At 55.1% G+C, this 14,489-nt stretch overlaps 1 protein-coding gene across 1 annotated transcript; it reads right to left on the bottom strand.

Annotated features, from left to right (window-relative positions):
* Nucleotides 1-3,330: 3,330 nt before the first annotated feature.
* On the bottom strand, nucleotides 3,331-7,409 carry LOC117310636 (testis-specific Y-encoded protein 1-like). The gene is made up of 6 exons (XM_033850342.1): nucleotides 6,855-7,409; nucleotides 5,626-5,703; nucleotides 5,326-5,437; nucleotides 5,072-5,217; nucleotides 4,887-4,956; nucleotides 3,331-4,178 (listed from the first exon to the last, which is right to left on the bottom strand). The coding sequence occupies exons 1-6, from the start codon at nucleotides 7,407-7,409 to the stop codon at nucleotides 4,030-4,032; spliced, it is 1,110 nt and encodes a 369-aa protein (XP_033706233.1). The 3' UTR covers nucleotides 3,331-4,029.
* Between the last annotated feature and the right edge of the window lie 7,080 nt (nucleotides 7,410-14,489).

The following is a 14,489-nucleotide window of genomic DNA, read 5'->3' as shown; positions in this document are numbered from 1 at the left end:
ATGCAGCATATGCTTAATAATATCAATAAATAATAGTCTCTCTTTAGACTCAGCATGTCCCATATTAGTACCTATTACTCACCTTCACTTACCAGTTTTCCTTTAACTGGGGGTCTGCAGCACCCTATGGTGAGACTCCTATCCGTCCGAATATTATACTTACCCCTTCAGGTCCCTGTTCGGGCGCCACTTGCCGAGGACCAGCCCCAGCGGTACAGGATTGCCTGAGGGGAGGACGGCGTCGGCGAGGACAGAACTCAAGACACCTCTTCTTGGATGCAAGGATCTGACATTTTATTAGCAAAAAGCTGCAACATTTATAGTTCTACAATTCCCTATTCTTATTTTTCATATCATCTTTTAACCTTTCGCAACCTTTTTTTCTTGAGCCAAAAATCTTGCACAAGCAATAACACATTAACCATTTTAACAAAAAACACCCGCTTACGTAAGCGGTTCACACAATAATCTCATTAATGTTTCCCTCACACAGTCTCCTGTGGTGGAGCATATCCTGATCACAGCTTCTGTGGTCTCTTTGTACTTCGACAAAATCAGGCACAATCTCTTTGGTTTTTCACACCTCGGTGATGTTTTGGCTCACGTAAGCTGTTTTCTTTATAGGTCAGTACCAAGCAGTCCAAGTCCCGCCGGGTACTCCATGCTCTACCTTCACAGGCCTGCCGTTCCACTTCCAGATCGTATCTCTTCCTATTATTGGCCGTCTTGGAAAACACCGTACTGCAAGACCTAACCTATTCTCAAAATATCTGCAATAAATCAATTAAGCTTTATATCTATTTCTTTGCATAGCTTTATCTGCATCTTTAAAATTTACATATCCCATGATCATTTTAATTCTAGCTATTTCCCACATAACCCAATATAATTTCTTATATACCCAATCTACAAAAAATCTTCCCCTATACCAAAACCAAATGTTTCCATTTTACTCTATACTGTGGTCTAAGTTTAAATCCTGCATTACAACATAATTTGTTGCACAGCAAAAATACCCCAAAGAGCATCATTTTACAACCAGGGAATTGCTTGGGGAAATCTTGAGGGGAACCACCTCTCGGGAAGCTTTGCTTTCCCATTTTGTACCTTCCAGTACTAGCTTTGCTCAGTACTGTCAGCCTTGGCTTTGCACAGACCTCTTGGTACATTCAGAGCTGGGTCCCGACACAGGGGCCCTGCCAGTGTCACCTGGGGCAGACCTCCTTCAGGTTCTGTGTGATACACAGAGAGAACGTGCCCCCAGCGGCACCGGGCAGAGACGTGCCAGCAGAGAAGGGCATAGGGACCGGAGGATGTGATCGCTTTAGACAGGCAGCGAGGCGGGATATCTGACAGAGGGGCTCCTGGCCGCAGTCAGAGAAAGAGACACGAGCTCATGCGTGGAAATGGCAGGGCCCCCAACACGGGCAGGGCCGAGCTTAGAAGCTGCCTCACAAGGGACAAGGACACCAAGACCCTGGCTGACTTCAACACAGAAACCGTCTTCACAGAGATGGAGCCTGCGTGCTCCCTCCTGAGTGGATGAGGGAGATCCCCGCTGGACAAGAAGTCATACGTCTCAGGGCCCCGATAACCCGATATGCCAAGGGACGACGCGGTGAGGGACAGCATGGAGGATGTGGGCCCTCCACCTTGAACAACAGCTACAGGGGAAGCCCCGCGTGCCGTGCCCCAGCGGGGCTGACAGGTTTCCACCCTCAAAGTCGAGGCTTTGTTCCCCAGGGTGACTCTCAGTGAGGCACATCCACTGGGTTGGACCACGAGGCCCCGGCGGTGGGCACCCGGGGCCACAGCGGGCAGTGTAAGCCTTCCTTCCCCACCGGGGGGTGGCCTGACCATTTCTGCCACATCGTGCCTGGGCAGGCGGGCCGCACCTGAACCCAGCCATGGCGCCTTACGCGTGGGTGGCCCAGGTCAAGCTGTGGGAGGACGCTGTCCAACCTTCCCTCTAGCCTTTCATCCTTGCCAGGCCCCTCCCAGCAGCGCTGACCAGGGCAAGAGGGCTCCAGGGACTTGGGCCCGGCTGAGGGTCGGAGGTCCCCCGCTGCCCTGTGTCCCACGTGCAGCCGCAGGGCCACTGCACGTAGTTTCCCTTTGCCTCCACGGTAGGGAACCCTAGGCACCGGAGTGTGGGAGCCACGAGGGAGGCTCCCTTCCAGCTTAAGGATCACGGAGCTGAGGAGGGACAGAGTCCCTGTCTGTCTGTGTGTCTGTCTGTCTGCCTGCGGGGACAGCAGCCGGAGCGGGGCAGGCCTTCCTCTCTAGGCCACGGCTGTGTGCCACCCTAGAAGTGTACACCACGGCCCTCAGGGCTTCAGATCCCCAAGGCTGATGCACGGCAGGGCGCAGCCAGTGCAGCTGGGAGGCGAGGACGAGGATTCCTGAAGCTGCCCTGGTGCTGCAACCCTCCTCGGTCTTGAAACAGCTGCGGGGGCAGTGGGCACCCACGTGGTCTCAGGAGTCCAAACAAGCAAAGGAAGGTCAGCGTGGCCGGTACCACAGGGACAGAGGTGCTCCCCTTGGAACCAAAGTGCAGGCAACGGGGAGGGAGCGCGGCGGACCGCGCTCCTCTCTCCCAAGCCCAGCTGCCGCAGAGTCGGTCCCGGACCTCGTGCATTGGGCCAGAGGTGTGCCTGGAAAGCAGCTGTCTGCTCAGGAAGGAGCACTCCCGGTGCCCGCCATCCCTTCCCCTCACCTGCCCCGGGCCACCCCCCATGCCCCACCCCAAAACGGATCCCTGGGCCTCCCGGCCCGAGGTCTGTCTGCTCCAGGGCTTTCTCTTTCCCGAGGCCTGGCGCACAGCAAGCTGAGAGGAGCCTGCCACGTAGCGGGGTCCAGGCCTGCCGAAGGGATGTGCGGATGGAGGCTCCCAGAGGACGAGAACTGCTCACCGGACGGTTTCTTGAGGAGAAGCGTGCTCCTCTTGGGCATTAGTTCCGCTAAGCGTCCCGCCCCCTCCGCTCCCTAGGGCAGGCTCGGATAGAGGATTTTAGCCTCTGGGTAGCAGAGACTGAGTAACAGTTACGTGCTGCCCCTCGGATCGCCGGGGCGGGAAGCAAGGCAGGCGGCACACCTGCGGTTTGGGAAGGCAGGTGGGTGCCCTTCAGCCGCTTCCCCTCAGCCCTCAGCCCTCACCTTTGCCCCTCTGCCTGTTGCATGCAGGGATGAGAGCCCAGGAAAAGGAAGGGATTCACGGGCGGCCTTTTGCTCACGAGGGAACGGGGCTTCTCTCTGGCAGTTCCTCTCTTCCCCAGTCAGCAGAGCCTGGAAGCCAGCAAGCCGTCTGCTGCGCCCACAGGCATTGCTCTCTGTCACTGTCCCAGGGTCCCTGCATGCAAACAGCCCGGCCCCCTTCCTTGTCTGCTCGCTCACTCGCCCGCACGCTCACACTCACCCACGCCGCCACCGGGGCACACAGCGACACGTCACACCGGCGTCTGCCTCACGCGTCCTTGGAACGCTGCCCCGCGGGGCGGGCTGCTAGTGCCCGCAAGGATCCCACGCTCCCACCCTGTGTGCTCAACGGTCAGCCTGAGCTTAAGGAGTCACCTGCCTCGCGTCGTGCCAGTGTGCGCCAGACGTCCTGGACGGAGGCTGCTGGCTCAGGCACGGGCCCTAGGCGGCACCAGGCCATTAGGCCCCTGCAGGCCAGGGCCCTTCCCTGTCTCCTTGCCCTGCCTGCGGAGCAAGTCTCCAGTTCAGCAGGCTCTCTTTCTTTGCCTCCTCCTCCTTCCAGTCCCTGCCCTGTGAGGAAGGCCCTGGGCCTCTCCGGAATCCCACATCGTCCTGCCCTCCCCACGTCCTCCACTTCCCCAGGCCCGCCATCTCGCCCACAGACAGGGAGGTCCGCAGGCACGGGCTAAGAAGCCCCACACCACTTGATTCACTCGTGAATACTCCACAAACCCCCGTACCTATACACACACACCAAGACAGGAGCACTTGTGAGCGTGTTTATGTCTCTCTGGGCGTCATTCCCGGCACGTGGGGCCCCGCTCTCTGGAACCTTCATTGGCCATCCTTTCCTCGTTTCTCCCGTGGGCACCCGAACCGCGTAGGTAGACACCTCCACCCGTCTCCCACATCTGTAGACGCCTCCTGACTCTGGTGCTCTTTGGCCAACCTCTGAGGCTCCCCCGGTGCCTTCATCTCTGGGTCTGGAGTGCGCCCGACACACAGACACGTACACACACACAGGAGCACAGGGACGGGAACACAAACGGGGCACAAGGCGTCTCAGCAGGGGACACTGGCTGTGTCCAGCAATATGAGACATGGCGTTGGTGGGCGGTAGGCCCGGCCCTTTTGTGGTCCCTTGCCACTTCCTGCCCCAGGTCCTCAATATTGTCCCCAGCTAGCCTTGTGCCGTTTCCGGGACTGTCTGTGTGGTGGTGCTGGGAGGCTCAGGGATGGACGTGAAAATTCAAAGAAGACTCGGAAAGTCAGCAAAGAGGCGGGAGGAGACTCGGAATGAAGCTCCTCGGCATCTGTAGGCCTTTGCCAGGAGGGAGGGGCCCAGGTGATCCCCAGCTGAGGGCAGGCTGAAGCCAGGGACTGATGATTCACACACAGGTGCCTGCTTAAGGAGGTGCTTGCCTCTTTCATAGACACCTGGGGCACTCACCCTGAAAGTTTAGCTGGTTAGAGTCCTGCTACTCCGTGTGCCCTACAGTCCTCCCGGCTCCATTCTCACCCTCTCACCCGCCGCCAAGGCCGGGGTGACCTGAAACCCAGCTCCGCCCACAGTGTGCTCTCAGCCTGAGCTTTCCCATTTGGGAAAAGGGAGAGCCCCAGTGTACCCGGACCACACTCATTTCAGCGCCCAGCCCCTGGGCTCCTTAACCACCTGTCCTCGTCTCAGTTACCTGTCCCCGTGGGGCCTTCCTCCCTCGGGTAGTAGCGCAGAGGATTGGGCCACAGGTCCTCGCCGATGATCTGGTAGGGGAAAGGGGCCAGGTCGGGACAGGGCAGGCCAGGCCCACGTCCCTCCCCCCAAGCAGCCGGGGGACTCCAGCGTCACCACCGCTGAGGGGGACCAGAGGCACCCCACCTCAGCAATCTTGTTAGACCCTGGGCAGTTGTGGTCAGACAACCAGTTGAGGAAGTGAAGGCCGGTGGGGTCCTGCCTGTGGCTGGGAGCTCCCCGTTCATAATCCCAGAACCAATAGATGCTAGTGGAACGAGACGCCCTGTATCCTGGAGGAAGACAGGGGAGACAGGAAAGGATCACAGTCACGGTGGCCCAGCATCCACGCCCTTCCCCAGCCTCCCCTCACCCCGCAGCCCCGCGGGAGCCCCTCCTACCAGCGATGCTAAGGTGATACACCTTAAGGATCACGTCATTCCAGAAGTAGGGGTTGGGTCGAAAGAAAAACTTCAACTTGCAGTGGTGCCTCGGATGGCCCAGTTCCTTCACCTGCCACGCCCAAGAGGAGAAGAAGGGCAGGAGCTCTTCTAGGGGTCCTGAGCTTGCCTGCTTGGCAGCCACGAACCATTTCCCCTTCCCTTCTCCTGCTGCTTACACCCAACCTTTAAGGACAACCCCGCCCCCTCCCTACTGGCCACCTGCCTCCACCCACGACGCCCCAGTCTCTCCAGACTGACCTCCAAATTGATCATGTAGCTAAGCAGGTCTTCATCTTGGTCACTGATCACGGCCGAAATCTGGGGGTGGTTCATTATCTGCTTTAGGTCAAGGAGGCTTCACATGCCACACCTCAGGGAAGGAAGAGCTACAAGCCGCAGAACCAGTCCCCAGACCCGCCAGAGGAAGAGACTGCAGCAGCAGATCTGCCAGATCCGTAAGCGCTAACGCCCATCCGGCCCTCAAAGACATCCTCGGCCCCTGCCCTGCCATCAGACGTGCTCTTGCCTGTGGCTGCCTTGGGGTCCAGTGCACCCACCCGGGGAGGGCCTGTTTCCTGAACGAACCTGATCTCTACCTGACCTGTGTGTGCTGGGTGCCGGCATGTCACTCCGTAAGCGGTCTAGATGTGCTGTCGCTGCCTCATGCCTTCTCTTACGCCGTGTGTGCATGGGCTTGTGGGTGTTTGTGTGAGTGCCTCTGTGTGTGTGTGTGTGTGTGTGTGTGTGTGTGTGTGTGTGAGTACGTGCGCGTGTGTGTGTGTTCAAAGACGAAGCCTTGGGCCTTTGCCCTGTTTCCTGTCTTCAGAAGGGCCTGCGTGGGTGTGTCTGGAGCTCTGCAGGACTCACAGGGTCCACGGGGAGGTCAGGGGCGTGCCTGCGCCTGTGTGTCTTCCACAGACTCGAGTGTGCTGGTGAAAGGCCTGGGGAGGTAAGGATTCTTGCCGGCCCAAGAGCGTGTCCAGGGTCCTGGTGTCCGGCCAAGGACAGCTGCCCCTTACAACTTCACCCTGTGTGCAGGCAGGACCTTGTGCTTTTGCACTGAGGCAGCTGGAACAACTACACGGGCTCTGACTGACCAGGACGGGTATTGGGACTTCCGCTTGTCTCCTGCCAGTTCCCCGGGATAATGCACACTTCCAGTAACTGCTCTGTGTGAGGGGTGCTCGGGGCTATTCCCAATTGTGACCTTGCCACGGGCTCTTCCCTCCACCCTGGGGAAGTACTGCTGTGCACGCTGCAGGCCAAGACCATTCACCCAAAGTTTTCGCTCAGACACCTACAGCTGTGGCCTCCCTCTGTTCCTGCTGCCTCTTTGGAGCCACTCATGCCCTCCTGTACCCACATTCCTCAGTGCTCTTGGCCTGCACCTGCGCCCACCGCTCCCCCTCCCCCACCCTCACCCCCGCCGCTCCTACTCCTGCTCCTCCTTCACCGCAGCCAACCCCAAGGGGCCTCTGTAAGGATACGGCTCTGGTCCAGAAGCCAGGGATGCCCTGAATGATGGCGCTTCTGCCATCCAAGTGAGACTCCCGCCGCTGACAGATCCTGCGCTTGAGCCGAGAGTAGGTCCTGCTGGCTTGGGTATTCAGAGTGCTTAGCTCTAACTGCAGGGCCTGCAGCGCCTGCAGCGCCTCCAGCGGGGACCCGGTGATCGTGGGTCGAGGCCCTGGCTCTTCCTGCCCCTGCTCCTGGGGCTCCTCCTCCGGCTCTTCCGCCACCACCTGCTTCCGCTCTTCCTGCTCTTCCTGCTGCTGCTCCTCCGCCACCACCTCAACCTCATCCATCATGTCCTCCACAGGCAGCCAAAACACCTCCCCGATACGCGCCACCTCTCCCTCCAACACGGCCGGGCATTGCTGCACCACCTCCTCGCTAAAGATGGCGGCATCCTCGCCCCCAGCATCAACTAGTGCCAGCACCCTACCCACCTCCCGCACCACACCTGGGGACCCGCGGGCACCTGCTTCCTGAGGACCCCCTCCCACACCTAGAATGACCCCGGGTCCCGCCTCACTGCCCATGCGGACCTGGCTCTGAGCTGGGGCAGCGGCGAAGGTGCGGCAGCTGGAAGCTCAGCACGAGGGCCGCACAGCACGGAGGCCTAGCGACTGGAATCACGCTTCACTGCGGACTGAACCGTTCCCTGGAGCCTCTGCGGTGAAGAGCGCTGAAACGCATGCGCAGGAGCATTGGCCGCCAGGCATGCGTGTCCAGGTGGCAGGAAGGAGTTCCAAGCCACGCCCAGGCCGCTCGGCCCCATCACGACCAATCAGGGCGAGGACAGTGGGCGTCACCCTCGGCTGCCTAGCCCCTCGCCCTGTGGAGACAGGTAGGTTTCAGGGATTGCCGGGTCCCCCAAACACCCGTTCCCCCCGCCCGGCTTAGCAGCCCAGGTTCCACAAGGAGCTGGCCTCCAGGGAGGCCTCCGGCCTTGCGTCTGGGGTGCCCGGGTGCCCTGTGATACCTATGTGGCCTGTGCCAGTTGGAGCCAGGAGTTCCCGCTCCAAACTCAGAAAATCAGAATCTGGTTTCCCTCGGGACCTTTAACCACTGGGAACTCTCAGGAAATGTACAAGGAAATGCATGGTGGCCGAAGTTGCTGGATACTTTTCTTCCAGGGGACATAGAGCCCGAAGCTCTGTGGCATGAGAGAGGAGTGTCCGGCAAACCCAGCTCTTTGCTCGACTAAAATTCCTTTGCTCAAGAGCAGAAAAGCCACGCAGTGAAGAGCTCCGTCTGAGTGTCTGTCTGTCTCCCCTCTGTCTTTCTCTCTCTCTCTGTGTCTGTGTGTGTGTGTGTCTGTGTATGTGTGAGTGTGTGCGTGCGTGCGCGTTCTTGTTTCTGTACGTATCTGCTCCCTCCCTCTGTGGCCCACTCTCCTGGGATCCCCTCTGGATACTTAAACTCTCCGAGAAATTCTACCTTGCCTGGCACCAAAAGACCTCTCCTCGTGTGTGATTGGCACCCACGGGTTCTCGGACTTTGTGTGACCACACGTTTGCATAGTGCCTTTCAAACGCTCGAGTGGCAGGCAGAAATTGCCTTTCTGCTAGCCAACATAAGGTGACAAGCGTCCCTCCGGGAACGGACATGGACACATGGCACGAGACGAACTTGACTCGGCCATCCTGTCTTTTGAGAGACCGAGAGAGGGACGACACGCTTTGATGGCACTGGGGAACGCCAGCAACCTTATTTGGACACGTGCGCACACACTGAGGTGCTGAGGACTGCACCCAGTCAAGGGCCACCACGCACGCATGCATGCCTTCACCACTGCCAACCCGAGGATGTGAATTTTGCCGACCCTAAGGATGCCCTGTGAAAGTGGTTCTGCTCTCGTCCACCTTCCAAATGAGATCACATCCCAGCCCAGCCCTTCGCCCCAGTCTTGTGGGACAGGGGAGCAGGGGTAGAATCCAGCTAAGCCATCACGGCCATACTCCTGAGCCACAAGGGTTGTCAGAACATTAGAGTGATGTCTTAAACCAGCAAAATCAGTGTGAGGCAGTCGGTTATGCCTCGGTGTGGGTCGGTGTGCCAAACCTTACGGAAAAAAGGCCAGGTGTTTCTCAAGGGCCTACATAGGGGTGGGGGAAAGGTTGCTCGTGCACTGGAGAAGGAGATAAAGGTGGCTGTAGCTGAGATGGGAGTGGGGCTGGAGGGGTGGGGGGTGGGTCTTTCCTCTTTGGGCCTGGGCATCGGGCCCTTTATGATTCTCATGTACTTTGCATCCTCCCTGTCCTTCCACAGGTGCTTTCTTCCTCCCTCTAGTCTCAGCCCCTGGTCGAGGGTGCTGGCGTGTGATGCCACTTACACTTTGCTCCACGGGTGGTATCTCTGGGCTGGATTCCCTGGCCTGGGGGCTTCAACTGGCCCACAGTTTACGTACGTTCTCTGAGCTCTTTAAGCTTTTCCACGTCCCCGCGTCCATCCCAACGCCCACACATGCATGACAGTAGTCGTGCCTATTCCTGAGCATGGACGTGCATCACGTGCCCCCCCACGCCCCCCACACACACACCACACACGGGCAGGTACCTGAGCAGAACTCTACACGTACGTGTTTCCACGAGAAAGGATTTTGGTCAGCGCCCCCTTGTTTACTGTCCCAGTTGTTTTCTGTCCCCCGCCTCCCCTCTGTGGATCTAGCCCATGTGCACATTACCTCCACGGGTTGTTCTTGGAACGATTGCCCTGCCTATGGGATGGTGTGGTTGAAAGTGGGCATAGTGGGAGCTGAGTCACGTGCACCTGTGTGCTGTTTCCTCCCGGTTGCCTTGGACAGGGTGACCGTGGGGAGCACGCAGGCTCGATTCCATTCCCCGTGCCCCTGTCTGTGGCACCATACAGGAAGACAAGGTGCTAGGGGCCCAGGTGACTTGGGACACACTTTCCTCTTCCTGGAGCTCTCAGGTTGGTTCGCGTGTCCCTGGGCCGTCTGCTTAGAGAGGTGCTCCAGGGCTCCCTTTGCTCTGTAGGTGTTTGCCCTCAGCTGGTTTCTCTTTCCTCCTCAGGCATCTGTGGGAGGCCACTGGGAACCACGTTGTGGCTACGTGTGTGCTACAATGTCCTGAAGGTGGATGCAGCATTTGGGTGAAGAAATGAGGCTCTGAAGGTGAGGCTGAAAAGAGGAGGTGGGCTCCCTTCCCGTCTGCCCTGCTGTTTACTGCTAAACACGCACAGGGCCCCCACCCTGATGGCCACCCTGGGAATCTTGCCTGCCCCGGGGGCCAGCGTCAACCCGTCCCTGGTGCAGAAAGCAGCACCCTCTTCATTCGCCGGGAGGCCCTCTGCCCACTCGGGGCCTCACTGACTTCGTCAAGGACAAGGCTACCTTTCCGTTCCTCTCGGTAGCTCTGTGTTGGCCGAGCCTACCGCTCGGCTGTAGGTCCGCTGACCCCCTGGTAACGGGTTGGCCAGGTGACACCGAAGAGCCTGACCTAGAAACCAGGGGCCCTGCCAGTGTCACCTGGGGCAGACCTCCTTCAGGTTCTGTGTGATACACAGAGAGAACATGCCCCCAGCGGCACCGGGCAGAGACGTGCCAGGAGAGAAGGGCATAGGGACCGGAGGATGTGATCGCTTTAGACAGGCAGCGAGGCGGGATATCTGACAGAGGGGCCCCCGGCCGCAGTCAGAGAAAGAGACACGAGCTCACGCGCTGAAAGTGTAGAGCCCCCAACACGGTCTCTGCAAATGCATCCAGGGCCCATTCTGTGATTGTATTCACCATAGACTTTGGCCAGGGATGCGATGCTAGAGATTCAGCCTGGGTCCACAGTGTGAGTGCATTGGCTACAGCCTGTGTCAGTGGGTTTACTGCTGAATATTCAGCCTGGGCCCATGGTATGACTCTGGAAGCTACAGCTTGTATGCAAAGATTTACTGATGGGGATTCAGCCTGAATCCACAATGTGACGGTCCTCGCCTGAGGCTGTATTGGTGGATTTAGAGCTAGGGATTCCGTTTCCGTCAAAATACTTACTGGTAGTGATTCAGACTGTGTCCAGGTATTTACCACTGGAAATGGAGCCTGAGTCCACATATTTACTAATGGAGATTTAGTCTGTGTCTACTTTGTGACTGTGTCAGCTGCAGGTTGTGTCCAGGGATTTACTGCTGGAGTTCAGCCTGGGTCCACTGTGTGACTGCAAGGTACAGCCTGTGTCCAGGGAATTCCTGCTGAAGATTCAGACTGAGTCACAGTTCAAATGTACCTGCCTCAGGCAGTATCCCAAGTTTTGCTTCTGAAGAATCATACTTGGTTCCTGGTGTGACTATATCAGATACAGTCTCTATCCAGGGTTTACATTCCACGATCAATGGTGTGCATGTTTCAGAACCAGCCTCTGTCCAGGCATTTTCTTCTGCAGATTCAACCTGGATCCACGGTGTGACTGTATCAGCCTCAGGCCTTGACCAAGGATTTACTTCTGGAGTGAGAGCCTGAGTAAATAGTGTGACTTTGTCAGATATAGGCTGTGCAAAGGGATATCCTGAGTCCATGGTGTTACTACATCAGCCAGAGGATGTGTCCAGGTCTCTACTGCAGGAAATTAAGCCTGGGTAAGTTATATGATTGTATCAGATACATTCTCTGTCCACTGATTTTCTGTTGGAAGTTCAGTTTGGATCCACTGTATAACACTATCAGATGCAGGCACTGCCCAGGGACTTACTGCTAGAGAATCAGCCTGGGTCCATAGCATGTCTACATCAGTTGCAGCTTGTGTCCATGGATTTACTGCTAGAGATTCAGCCTGGGTCCATGGTATGACTGTGGAAGATACAGTCTCTGTCCAGGGATTCGCTAAAGATTCAACTTGAGTTCATGCTGTGACTGTATCAGTTTCAGCCTCCATCCAGGGATTACAGCTGAAGATTCAGCCTGAGTCCATGATGGAGCTGCATCAGCTACAGCGTGTGTCCAGGTGTTTACTTGTGGAGTTTCTGCCTGCTTGTGGAGTTTCTTCCAAGCTGTGACTGTATCAGTCTCATATTGTTTCCAGGGATTTATTTCTAGATTTACTTTATTGGTCCATGTTGAGATAACTGCCAGTTTCAGACTGCCTCCAGGAATTTACTGCTAAAGATTCTGTTGGGGTCCATGTTGTGACTGTATCCATTTCAGACAATGTCCAGAAATGTAGTATACCGCGTGACTATATCAACTACAGGCTGTGTCCATGAATTTACTGCTAGAGATTCAGCTTTTTCCACTGAGGAACTGTTCCAGCTGCAGTGTCTGTCCAGGGATTTACTGCTGAAGATTCAGCTTGAGTCCATACCGTGACTATGTCAGTTTCAGACTGTGTCCAGGGATTTACTGCTGGGGTCTCAGCCTGAATCCAAGGTGTAGCATCAGCTTCAGCTTTTGTCCAGGGAATTATTTCTGAAGGTTCGCCTTGGGTCCACTGTGTAAATGTATCAGGTAGAGGCTGTGTCCAAGAATTTGCTGTGAGAGAGTCAGTCTGCGTCCACGGTCTAACAGTATCATTGTCAGACTGCACCCAGGGATTTACTCCTAGAGATTCAGCCTGGGTCCACCATGTGAATGTGTCAGCTATAGTTTTTGTCCATGGATTTATTTCTGAAAGTTCACCCTGAGTCCACTGTGTGACTGTATCAGTTATAGGCTGAATCCAGGGTCTCATCGTGTCCGCTTCAGACTGAGTCCACAATCTATCATTATCACCTTCAAACTCATCCCAGGGCCTGACCGTAAAAGCCTCATGTTGTATCCAAGTTTCCACCTTATCGGGTTGGTTCCAGGGCTTGACTATTTTCCTTTGTGGACTGTATCCAGTGGTGGGATGTTTTGATTACTGGCTCTGTCCACAGTGTGACTGTCTCCATTTGAGTCTGGAACCAGTGTTTGACATTTTCAGCTTCAAACTGAGTCCAGGATCTGGCTAGATCACCTTCAGATTGGGCCCAGGAGTGGGCTGTTTCAAATTCTGTCTCGATCCAAGGTTTGCACGTATCCATCCATTTGAGTATTCAACCAAGGTCTGACTCTATCAGATTCAGGCTCAGACCAAGAAATGATTGTTGGAGATTCAGGTTGGCTCCAGGTTCTGATTTTATCAATTTGTGTTTGCAACCAGAGTCTGACAGCATCAGCTTCACGCCTAGTCCATGCTGTGACTGTATTAACTTTAGACTGTGTCATGAGTCTGAATGTAGATGATTCAGGCTTTGTCCATTGTTGGATACTACCAGCTTCAGACTGAATCCATGGTCTAACCACGTCAACTTCAGGCTGAGTCCAAGAGTGGATGTTTTAAAGTCTGCCTGGGTCCTCTCTCCCATTTGATCAGGTTTTGTCCAGAACCAAGATCTGGCTGTACCAGCTTCAGGATGGTTCCAGGGTCTGATTGTTTCAGTTTCAGTGTGGGTCCAATATTTGATTGCATCTGCTTCTGGCTGAATCCAATGTCTATCTTTACCTTCTTCAGTCTGAGTTCTGGGTCTGACAATTTGGAATTTAGTCTGAATCCAGTGTCTGCTTCCTTTAGTCTGTAACCATGGTTTGGTTGTATCGGCTTTTAACTGAGTCAAAGGTCTTGCTGATTGCGTTCCTGACTGGGTCCAAGTTTGGACAATGTCGGCTTCAGGCTGAGGCCACGGTCTGATTGTACCAACTTTAGAGTGGATTAAAGGATCACTTACCTGAGTAACTGTATGAACCAAAAGCCATGTTGTATCTTTAGTCTGCATCTGGGGTTTGACTGTACAGTGTCATGTTTATTCAATGGACTCCTTCTACCCACTTGACTTAAGGATCTGATCGTCCTTGTCTTATACTGGGCCAAAGATGTAATTGTATTGACTGCAGATGGAGTTCAAGTAAAGTTCCTGTTAAGAGTTGATGCAGTCCAAAATTGAGTTGACTTAGATTCAGGGAGAAGCCTGTATGCTTCTGTCTTTTCTATAGGTCCTTGGGATCTAACTATATTTAAGACAGGCTGAAACCAGGGTTCCAAGGTATCGGTTACCATAGGATATTGGGATCTCTCTTCATATAGTATTGAATGAGCGCAGAATCCAATTTTATTAACAATTAAAGGGACCCATGGTTGCAAGTTATAAGTTACTGGTTTAACAACAGCATCAACTCTATCAGCTACATGATGTATTTGGCTTCTAACACTCTCCTCACTAGATTGAATTTGCATAACTATTCCTGTTTTATCAGGCACAAAATGGGTCCAAGGTCCAACAGCAGGTGTAATTTCTAGCCAGGGTCTAGCTAGAAGTTGACCATGGAAAGGAGCCTTAGTAGACTGAACTTGAGACTGAACAGTATTAATCTCAGAATGAACTTTTGATCCATCTATGTCACTTGAAAACAGAACATCTGATCCTTCAACATTACCTAACGGTGGAGTATGAAGCCCAGTTATACCACCTAAAGGTTTAACCCAGGATCTTAGTGAATCTGTCATAGTTTGATACTTACATTTCATTGCGTCTCTGTGAGGAAGGTTCCAGGGTGTAGGTATATCAGGTGTTGGAGTGTTCTGAGGTCCAGACAGAACAGAAGGATCAGAAATATCAGCCACTGGGGTACTCCAGGGCATAGCTGTATGAGAAGG

Source organism: Tursiops truncatus (genome assembly GCF_011762595.2).
Source record: "Tursiops truncatus isolate mTurTru1 chromosome Y unlocalized genomic scaffold, mTurTru1.mat.Y SUPER_Y_unloc_1, whole genome shotgun sequence".
Taxonomy (NCBI): Eukaryota; Metazoa; Chordata; class Mammalia; order Artiodactyla; family Delphinidae; genus Tursiops; species Tursiops truncatus.
This window is presented reverse-complemented; position numbering and strand designations above follow the sequence as displayed.